The 11559-nt window shown below is 41.6% G+C and overlaps 1 protein-coding gene across 3 annotated transcripts in view; it reads left to right on the forward strand.

Annotated features, from left to right (window-relative positions):
- FAM120B (family with sequence similarity 120 member B) overlaps window positions 1-4078 on the forward strand; it is a 99813-nt gene extending 95735 nt beyond the window's left edge. For 2 of the 3 annotated variants that reach the window (XR_016349231.1, XM_089777356.1), the window contains one exon: window positions 1837-4078. Coding sequence is in view for 2 of the 3 variants with exons in the window: in XM_089777356.1 (XP_089633482.1) it covers window positions 1837-1849 (13 nt within the window). In the remaining variant the exon portion in view is untranslated. Of the gene's footprint in view, window positions 1-1820 lie in introns of all 3 variants that reach the window. The other variant, XM_089777355.1, reaches the window with a different exon arrangement.
- Window positions 4079-11559: the final 7481 nt, after the last annotated feature.

Genomic DNA, 11559 nt, shown 5'->3' on the forward strand with positions numbered 1-11559 from the left:
TGGCGCCCAGAACTGGACACAGTACTCCAGCTGAGGCCTAACTAGTGCAGAGTAGAGCGGCAGAATGACTTCACGAGTTTTGCTTACAACACACCTGTTGATACAACCTATAATCATATTTGCTTTTTTTGCAACAGCATCACACTGTTGACTCATATTCAACTTGTGGTCCACTATGACCCCTAGATCCCTTTCCGCCATGCTCCTTCCTAGACAGTCGCTTCCCATCTTGTATGTATGGAACTGATTGTTCCTTCCTAAGTAGAGCACTTTGCATTTCTCTTTATTAAACCTCATCCTGTTTACCTCTGACCATTTCTCTAACTTGCTAAGGTCATTTTGAATTATGTCCCTATCCTCCAAAGAAGTCGCAACCCCACCCAGTTTGGTATCATCTGCAAACTTAATAAGCGTACTCTCTATCCCAATATCTACGTCATTGATGAAGATATTGAACAGTACAGGTCCCAAAACAGACCCTTGAGGAACTCCTCTTGTTATCCCTTTCCAGCAGGATTTAGAACCGTTAACAACAACTCATCTTTCCTTTGCTTAGGGATTTTTGCTATTGTGTCTTTAACAGTACTTCTAGAGAATCTGCCTGAACTCCTTTCCTCTTAGATTTTCTTCCCATGGGACCTTACCTACCAATTCTCCGAATTTAAGACTGTTTTTTTATATTCATTTCCCTTATTCTATTGCTCTCATTTCCTTCATTTCTTTAGAACAATAAAATGATCACTTTCTGCCAAATGGCCTTCAACTATCAGTTTCTCAGTCAATTCCTCTCTTAGTCAAAAATAAGTCTAAAATGGCTATACCCATTCCCAGTAAAAAAAATTGTCCACAAGGAACCTTACATTCATCCGTTCTTGCCTATGTATATTGCAGATGGTATTTCTAGGAAACCATAGGGTAGGAAAAGCAGAAGAGAACCAGATGGGGAGTAAAATTTTCAAAAGGGCAGAAGTTCAATTTTCAAAAGGAATATAGGGTCATATTTCATTTAATTGGACATGAAGCATCTTGGATACTTCTGAAAATGTCATTAGGATCCTTTAAATACCTAAATAACTTCTCAAAATATGGTCCTAACAACCTAGGTCAATGAAAGTCAGGGCTTGTAAGTATTTAAGAACCAGATTTTCAAATATATTTAGGTGTCTAAAAATTTAATTAGGCACTAGCACAGGGGCAGGAAACCTTTTCTGGGTCAGGGGCTGGTGGCCCTTAGAAGAGTCAGTTGTGGGCTGCATCTGGCCTCCCGGGGCCTTAGGTTCCCCACCCCTGCACCAGTGGAATTTTAAAATCCTATTTGCTTCTTTAAGCATCTAAGTACATGTGAAAATCTAGACCCAAAACCCTTTTGAAAAAGATACTAAGGACTTGTCTGTATTTAAAACACCTCAATAGTACATCAGTGCCATTGTAGCACTTCAGTGTAGATACTTAGCTATGGCAACACGAAAGATTCTCCTATTGTCAGAGATAATCCACATTTATGAAAGAGAGTAGCTAGGTTGATGAAGTTCAGTTAACCTAACACTGTCAACACAGGTATATAGGTCAGTTTCACGACGCATCTTAGTGTGGTGGATTTTTAATATCGCTGAGTAACATAGTTAAACCAAACTAATTTTCTTGTGTAAACCTGGGCCTTAAGTATTTATCCTAAATACTCTTTGGAAATTTTAAATAGGCTTTTCGTCATTTTGTATGGTCACAGGAGCAGTTTGTCTGCTGTATCTCTTCACATGGACTTTTATTATTTGAAGTTGTTTAAATATTGATATGTGTATGTCTTGCTTAGCCCATCACAGACTGTTTGTATTTTAGATGGCCCAGATGACTTTGTCCATGATTGGAGCCGAATGAAAAGTGATAAGACGACAAAATGTTTTTTATAAAGTACTCTAAATTGAATATAATAAAATAATTTCTGTATTTTTATTGTACTGTCAATAATATGATAAATCCAATACACATTTTAAGATTGGTCGTGAGAAGTATTTAATTACATTACCCTGATTTCACTCAGTATTTCCAATTCCATTTCATTTTGACTTTTCATACTTCTTTTCATTAAATTAGCAATGTTTGTAAGAGTATGTGTTATGCTCTGAGGCAAACTTTGAAATGTTTGATTCCCAATTCCACAGTGATAGCTGCTTTATAAAAGTCTCAGACAATTATGATTTCTGACTGTAAAGGAAATATGTACAGAAATGGAGGCTACTTTTATGTGGTGAAGAAGTTAGAATAAGTCTAAAGTGGTAAAGCCATGAGTGAGTTTAAGAGTAAGCTTCAGAGAGGTAGCTGAGTTAGTCTGTAATAGGAAAAACTTTAAAAAATAGAATAGTCTAGTAGCACCGTAAAGACTAACAAAACATGTAAATGGTATCATGCACTTTCATGGGCACAGCCCACTTCTTCAGATGACAGAAGTGGGTTGTACCCATGAAAGCTCATGATACCATCTACATGTTTTGTTAGCCTTTAAGGTGCTACTAGACTATACATTGTTTTTTAAGTTTTTTCTTAAGGGAAATGATATATCTATATCTGTTGCTGTCCTATGCCAGCTAATTTAACTTGGATTAAGATTAGGGCTGCAGCCCAAATTCTGGGACCCTTGCATTTTACAAGGTCCAGAGCTTAAGCTCCAGCCTGAGGCCAAATGTCTAAACTGCAGTTTAAGAGCCCTTGCCCTGAGCCTTGCTAGCTCAAATCAACTGGTGCAGGCAGCTATGGATTTTTATTTGCAGTGTAGACATACTCTACACGTGCAGTCATCCCAGCCACATATACATATATTCCATGTATGCCACATCTTTTACAGAAAAAAGTTTTAGAAGTATTTCAGATAACTTTACCTTAAAAATACGTTTTTGTATCTGCCTGTAAAGCCAGGTGGCTTAATTATTACATGAGGGGCTCAAAGGAAGAGGGAAATTATAGCTAATAGGTTTTAGAACTCTCTAAAGATACCTTTTCTAGACACAAAATTATTCACAGCATTAAAGGCTCATTATTTTAAAGTCTCCCAGAGCAAAAATGAGTGCTGCCTCCCCCCATTGGGAAACCTAGAGGTTCCCTTTTCAGTTGTATAATGGTCCCATATCTAGCCTTTTGCAGTGTTTATACATCAAACCTTAAGCGTGTCAATTAGCAAGAAGAATATTGCTCATCTTGGGTCTTGGACTTCTGCAGTTTTGGAGGACACTTGAAATGAGGGAGATGGGAACAAAACAAAAAGTTTGTCAGCTATTTGAAGCACAGTGGTTAAAATTCTGTCTCCATTGAAATCAATAGCAAAACTCTCATTGATTACAGTGTAGATGCTCAGAATGGTCTCACCAGTTATAGATTAGTGATAGAAATGTAGCCGTGTTAGTCTGGGGTAGCTGAAGCAAAATGCAGGACAATGTAGCACTTTAAAGACTAACAAGATGGTTTATTAGATGATGAGCTTTCGTGGGCCAGACCCACGAAATCTATAATAGACAGTTATAGATTAGTGAACGGTGTTCAGGAGTGGAATCAGACATGTACCATAAATCATTTTCTCACAGGCGTACAATTTGTCACATGGATTTCCCCTTACGTGTGGGGTAGTGCATACAAAATAGTGGGGGGGGGAGGAGGGAGTATATTGTAGATTAAATTTGTGTGTTCAAATATTTGGCTTGATGAATATATACACATTCTTATCTCTGAAATAATAGGCTTATTTCTAATGTTAAGGATTAACAACAGATGGATTCCAAAGTCACTACAGAAGGTTGATTTATCTGTGTGGAACAGTTAATAGTAGCTAGTTTTTAATTCATTCTATTGCTAGTTAGCTCTGGTACTCCTTAGGTCTTATGCAGATGTTTGCTTTTGAGCCAACTATCCATTGAGTTTTTCCCATCTCATCTGTGAGTTCTGTAAATATAAAGGTTTTGTCATTTGTACACAATATAGTATTATTTTCTTGTATGTATTTATTGACTAAAATACAATAAATGTATTGTGACATTATTACAAAGCTAAATAAATAAACAATAGCCCAGCATTTTTAATTCTATAAAAACAACTGATTCTGATTTCACTCTTTTTAAAACATGACACTAGTTTTGCCTGATCTGCTTTCTGAGGATCATATGATTGTTTAGGGCAGTCCTACCCTATTCTCCTACCAGCTATTTACTTTATTTTTAAATGTACTACCTGCTAGTCAAAGCTTTTTAGGAGAATTTACTGAAAGCCTTTGCGTTGCTAGGTTTTGGCACTTTAAAAATTACCAGTGAGATTTAAAGGCACCCTCTGCTGACATTTTTTCTTATGCTTGACTATAGCCAGAAGTTGCTAATTATCCAGACTTCTGAGCAAAAGATTATTTCTCCTTAGAAATCATTGGCTTGGACCAGGAGATCCATGCAGGTGCTGTACTCCCAAGGAATATTAGCTTATATCAGAGGGCTTTGGTTCTGCTCTCATAGCCAAGGCTAGTCAGAACTACATGAGGCTGTAAGCGAGAAAAGGAAATCACACAAGGAAAAAAAGGCCTTCCTGAAAATGCAGATTTGACGGAGTCCCTCAATGCCTGACTGACACGTTTTCTAACCTAACATTGTTGCCCCACTTGGGATGCCTGGAGTTTTAGGAGGAAGAAGGAGCTACAGGGGACAGACAGAGTTACACAAATATGAAACAGTCTCCTGCACTGAGGCAAGACTAAGGGTATGTCTACACTACCAACTTTTGTCACATAAACTAATGTTGATACACAGAAGTCACCAAAAAAAAGTTGCCAAAGTGTGTTTACACTTGCTCTGTTGTCAGATTGCTCCCGTTGTCAACAGGGGAGCTAAAAATGTGGGTACAATGTACTGTGGGTATGTATCCCACAGCGCCTGGCGACACCATCTGTTGCTATGTGTCAAGGGACTGCAGAACAAAGTGTGGGGCATCTAGGGACTGTGCATAATATCCCATCCAGCACTGCTTTGTTCAGGGGCTCCTGGCATCCTTTTGCGCTTTTTTTTTTTTTTCCAACTGCTGTTTTCTGCCTTGCACTCTGAGATCTGCAGTGAGAAAGAATGGATCCCACATTTCTCTCTCATACTCTATTAGCTGTGGTGAGAACCTCAAGCATGGCAGCAAAGATCATCTGACAGAGGAAGAAGACTCAGAGGAGTCTCACTGTGCATGATATGAACAGTGGCAACCTATCATTGCATTTGCCAGGCACAGAGTAGCTGTACAGAGTAGATCAGTGTTTCTGGACTTGGGAAACCAGCACAGATTGTCATGCAGGTGTGAGATGAAGACTAGTAATTACATAACTTTAAGATGCATAAAGCAACTTTTGTGGAGCCGTGTGCTGAGCTGATCCCCACCCTGCGGTGCAAGGACATCCGAATGAGAACTGCCTTCTTGGTTGAGAAGCATGTTGCAATTGCTGTGTGGAAACTGGCAACTCCTTATTGATGTCCGTCATGATACCATCTACATTTTTTGTTAGTCTCGAAAGTGCTGCAAGACTGTTTGTTTTTCTAGTTGCAAATCAGTTTGGAGTAGGGAAGTCGACCGTTGGAACTGTGCTGCTGCAAGTGTGCAGGGCAATAAATCTCATTCTCCTACGGAGAACTGTGACTGGGAAATGTGCATGACAGGGCAGAGGTGGGGAACTTTTTCTGGGTCGGGGACCAGTGCCCCACAGAAAAATTAGTCGGGACATGCACAAGAAGCAAATAATAATAATTAATAAAAAAAATCCCTCACTGATGTGGCCCTCAAGTAAGAAGCAGAAACACACACCCCACGTCTCCCTCCCACACCAGAGCCTAGGGGTGCCCCGGCTAGTAGATTTTGAGTGCTCCAGCCCCACAGTAGAGCAGTGGCGGGGGGGGGGGGTGAGTCTGGAGTGTCAGTGCAGGCTCCCCAATGCATAGGTGGGGGCCCTGAGTCTTGGGGGGCTGGATTCACACAAGCCTGCATCTGGCCCGTGGGCCTGAGGTTCCTCACGCCTGACATAGGGACTGGCTTTATAGACATGGGATTTCCCAGCTGGGGTGCGGGAGGCAATAGGTGACGCACACATTCCAATTTTAATGCCAGCCCACCTTGCCATCAGGTACATAGGAAGGGGCACTTCTTGATGGTGTCACAGGCACTTGTGGATCACCATGGGCATTTCACAGACATCAGTGCGGGGTGGTCTGGAAAGATGCATGATGCACATGTATTCAGGAACACAGGCCTGTATAGAAAGCTAGCTGCAGGCAGGGATTCTCTTTACAGATCACAAGTTTACAGTGGGGAATGTGGAAGTCCTGAGAGACCCTGCTGAAACTCCTTGCAGTCCTGGCTCATGAAACCATACACGGGGTACCTGGACAGCAGTAATAAGTGTTTTAACAACAGGCTTAGCAGGTCAACTGCATAGTGGTTGAATGCGCCTTTGGGAGATTGAAAACAAGATGACGGTGTCTGTATGGCAGGCTAGACCTCACTAAAGTCCCATGGCTATTGTGGCTTATTGCATCTTGCATTTTGTGTAAAAGTAAGTAAGGGAGAATTGTCTGCTTAGGTTTGGCTGCAGAATATGAACAGTGAGACACTCGAGCTCTCAGAGGAGCTCAAAGGGCTTCTGTTAACATCAGAGAGGCTTTGAGGGTGTATTTTGAAAATGAGGGGCCCTGAAATAAAGTTCTGTTACAGTTGCTTCAACACAACACAACCTGTCCCTCCCATCGACAGGAACATGCCTTTATGCCTGCACCTGGGCTCACATCGACTGGTCTGTGACATCATTAAACAGTAAATAAAAAAGTGGGACCAATATAAAAGTGTGTCTTTATTCATCAGAGAACAGTGTGCTGAAATGTAATAAAATACCCCCAAGAGGTGAAGAGGAAGGTGCAGCAAAGAGTAACACATCACAAATGTCCAAGTATCATAATCAAAGTTGGGAGAGGCATAGTGCATGGGAGAATGAGGACTCCGAGAGAGGGAAAAGGAATGTGAGGATGGAGAGAGAGGTGGGGTAGGGTGACACAGAATTTTGAATCTGCTGCAGGGCAGGGGGTGGGTGAACCTGTGTTGGCTCACTCTACTGCTTCGCTAAACACTTGAAGATCACTGTCCATCACCGATCGTGCATTCTGTGGCTTGTCTGCTGAAGGTCTGGTGGTTCTTGTGATTCCACAGCTCCCTTTCAACATGGTGTTCTTGACATCTGCACTCACTTGCTGATTGATTTAATTCTTCACAAACCAAATTCTCCTTGTTTTTCCTAAGGTGCTTCCTTATCTGTTTCAGTCTCTCCAATGAAGTACATAGCAGGGCCTTCAAGGTCTCTGCTCTTCAGCACAATGCACAAAAAGGAGTCTGTTAACGTCGAGTTCTATGTTGTAACATTTCACTTACAAACCCCTTTCCCAACATTTCCGCTCACTTTCTCTATGATCCTTGCAAGGAATGCACCTCTGCAAGCATCATAATCGCAGTGAGGGGATTGAGGGGGAGGGGCAGTGCATATGGGCAAAAGAAATTCCAGCCAGGGCTAGAAAATTCCCTTCGTAGGAATATGGTTCGATTTATGCCACATTTCTCTACAGGCAGGTAACATGCTGGCAGACATCTCTCTGCTCAGAGTAAGCAAGGAAACCAGGGCACAACTTCTCCAGGCTTGTAGCTTTCACCCTGCTCCATATGCAGCCCATGTATGTGCTGCTTTGGTTCCTGCATAAGTGATTGATGAATGGTACAGGCTAGTGTCCTGTAATGGGGGAGGGGACAAAGCTGCATTGCCATGGAATCTGAGGCAGAAATGTACAAATACCTCAACAAAAGTTTCAACAACCCCTCTCTCCATTGAGATCACAGTGAACATCAACACCCTGCTCAGCCCATCGATTAGCTACACAGGAATATGTGCAGCTCACTGAAATAAAGCCAGCCTTCCACTTTTCCATGCCCTCAGCCCTGCACCCCACGGCCACTTGCCCGGCATCTCATCCCCTGCCTCCTGGTCCCTCAGGCTGGCTATGTCTGTCAGCAGTGAAGAACAGTTCCTGGCTGCCGGACACGCTTGCAACCATGGGGGGAGCCCCGGGTTCTCGTTTACCTCAACCTCTTCATCTACAATTTCATCCTTTGGCTTAGGTACTCCACACCCTCTGAAGTATCCATGTGGCTCTTGGCGGTGGAGGTGGGGTGTCCGCCAAGGATAGCATCCAGCTCCTTATAGAAACGAAAGGTCTTTGGTGAAGCACTGGAGCATCCCACTCATACCCCTTTTCACACAGGGTTTGAGAAATGTGCCTGTATGTGTCTCAGTTCCTACAGGTCACTCACAGCTGGGACTGAACAGACTCCTCCCCCCATACACTGATCACATCCAGCAGCTCCGTGGCAGTCCAGGTGAGTGTTTGGTGCCATGATGATTAGTCATTGGCAGGCATAGGCACTTGGGAAGACACCACGAGACCACTGCATGCTGAGCCAGCCCATGGGAAGGATCCAGGTGATCAGGCAGCAGGAAATGGGATTTCAATTTCATAGGGCTTGCAAAGGGGACAGAGCTGGTAGCTGATCACCTGGCTGCAGGGCAGCAGAGTTCAAACTGCTGACTAGAATAGCTGCTTGGGAATTGTGGGCCACGTTTTAGAGGCCAGAATCTGTGACAAAACACCCCATGGTGTCCACACTGCATGTTTGTCAAGAACACAGGGAGGAGCAAAGACACAAGTCCCTCATGGAACTGGAAATGTTTTGTCAACAAAAATGGTTGCTTTTCTTGACAAATGTCACGTTTCAGTATGCACACTCATACAATTTTGTCAACAAACCCTCAGTATTATATCTAGATACAGAGCAGTTTGGAATTAGAATTGAGTAGGGTTATTTCTGGAGAAAGAGAAAAATACAGGAAAATAATCTTATTCCATAAACTTTAAATTGCTATTTACTTCAACGAATCTAAAATATGCGGCTGTATTTTAAGAAATAAATAATTTACTGGGAGGCTACGTCTACATTGTGCTCTCTTGCGCAAGAACATATGTAAATGAGGTGCCATTTTTACGTAAAGGGCTTTTGCGCAAGAGCTGTTCTGCCACTTATTTTCAGGCAGAACGGCTCTTGCGCAAGAGGGAAGTTTTACACAAGCATGAGCAGTGTAGACTGCTCAAAAAAGCAAAAGCCCCTTGTGCAAAATGGCGGCTCATTAGGTATGCAAATGAGGTGCGGCGATATTCCTTGCCGCACCTCATTTGCATATGTTCTTGTGCAAGAGAGCGCAGTATAGACATAGCCATAACGTTTATTGTCAAGTGGCCTTTTAGTGGTGAATGGGAGAAGAATATACCACTGATCATCAGTGATTGAGTCACCTGTGCCAGTGTAATAGAGGAGATCTCGTCATTGATAGAGACAGACACAGAGACTGGCATGAATCCATTGGCCTTCGCTTGCTTTAACTAGGTGATTCCTGTTTTATTGCATTGTTTTGCAGTGTGTAGCACCTTCAAACCAGGAATCTGAGTGTTGTAAAACAGTGAGTTAGCCCTCACCCCATCAGTGGGGTAGATGTTGATTATTTTCATTTTACAAATTGTGAAACTTCACTCAGGGATGTGCAGCACCTTGCCTGCAGTCACACTGGGGAAACTAAGAACAGATCCAGATCTGATTCCCAACCATGCAATTCAGTACCAAACTCATCTTAACTCCAAGTTGCTCAACTTATTAACATTGCATTTGTTAAGGAGAAAAATAATTGAACAGTTTCCATAATTTACTTCACACTCAAAATACAGCTATTTTAAAAGCTTTTGTTTGTTAGTGGCCCATCATAAACTATGTGGCATTTGAACACTCATAAGTACTAGCCAATTTATATGTTGGGTTCTCAAACTTCACTGTGGTGTACCACAACCCCCTTCTGACAAACAAAATCACTACACAACCTCAGAAGGGAGGATTGAAGCCTGAGCCTCACTGCCCCAGGATCAGGGGACAAAGCTGAAGTCCAAGGGCTTAAGCATTTAACCTGATTCCTGTCACCCCAGGCTGAAGACTTTGGACTCTGGCTCTGGTTGGTGGGGCTCAGGTTTTGGCCTCGGGTGCCAGGAAGTCTAATGCCAGCCATGGCAACATGTTGTTGAGAAGGATCCATTTTTTATTAATTTTCAATCTTGACTTTATGCAATTGAAGAATGGGTCTTCCTCTTAATGGCGATTGTGTGATTTTTCAGGCTTCTTACTCCTCTCTTTCACTTCTCTGTGCAGCAAATTAGATAGGGTGCATTTCCTCTAGAATGGTTCGTGCATGAAGGGATGGATGGGTGAATTTTTAGTGCATCTAGCATTATAAATATCTTGCAATGCTGCTTACAACAGTGCCATGCAAACACTTATTCTCACTTTTAGGTGACTTTGTGAACAAGAAGCAGGCAACATTGTCTCTCACAAATGCAAACAAACTTGTTTGTCTGAGCAATTGGCTGAACAAGAAGTAGGACTGAGTGGAATTGTAGGCTCTCAATTTTTACATTGTTTCATTTTTGAATGCAGTCTTTTGTACATAATTCTACATTTGTAAGTTCAGCTATCATGATAAAGAGATTGCACTACAGTACTTGTATTAGGTGAGTTAGCATTACTTTTGTGTTTTAAACTGCAAACATTTGTAACTTAAAAGTAAACATAAAGTAAGTGTTGTAATTGAAATCAGTAGATTTGAAAATGTTGAGAACGTCCAAAATATTTAAAATAAATTGTATTCTGTTGTTAAGAGTGTGATTAATCTCATAATTAATTGTGACTAATTTTTAATTGCTTGACATCCCTACTAATACATATAGTTTTGTCTAGTTTACACAGGAAAAACCAAACACTGATCCTGCAGTGAGCTCCACATGAGTTCAGGGATCTGGCTGCACAGAACTCAGTGCGAGAGCAGAGTCTCTGTTATAACACGGTGAGGGCACAACAGTGTTGTAACTAGGTATGCTACCAGGATTGCTGTTGTACTGTGGACAGGTGAATTGTAGTGATTTAATTTTATGCTGTGTTTATCTCAATATGCAGCAAACATTGCAGGAAATGGGAAGATAGAGTGCTCCCCACTACAGGATTGAGTATCTCTGATGATAAAGCTAGAAACAAAACTGAGTGTTTAGGTTTGGCATTAGTCATGATTCATTAGTGGGTAAGATGTGTTTTGTATAAACATCATGAATAAAATCTCATCTCTTATTATATGATAACAAGAAACTTGTTTTGCAGTAGTACCTAGCGGTGCCACAATCAAACCTGAGGATTGTGCTAGGCTTGTGTACATATAGAAGGATGTGGTCCCCGAGGAGTGTACAATTTAAAGAGGAATTCAGAAGGGATGAGGGTAGGAATACATACAATTTTATGCACATTTCCTCTTTTGTATTGTCAGTTATTCCCGTCTGTCCCTAATTAGCCATTAGGCCATTAATTGGCTCATTTTGTATTAAAGCTATTATTATTAGTGTTCACGAAGGGTAGAGCAAATAAAATAAATTTTAAGGGAGT

This window comes from Pelodiscus sinensis, chromosome 3 (genome assembly GCF_052426305.1).
Source record: "Pelodiscus sinensis isolate ZL-2025 chromosome 3, ASM5242630v1, whole genome shotgun sequence".
NCBI lineage: Eukaryota > Metazoa > Chordata > Testudines > Trionychidae > Pelodiscus > Pelodiscus sinensis.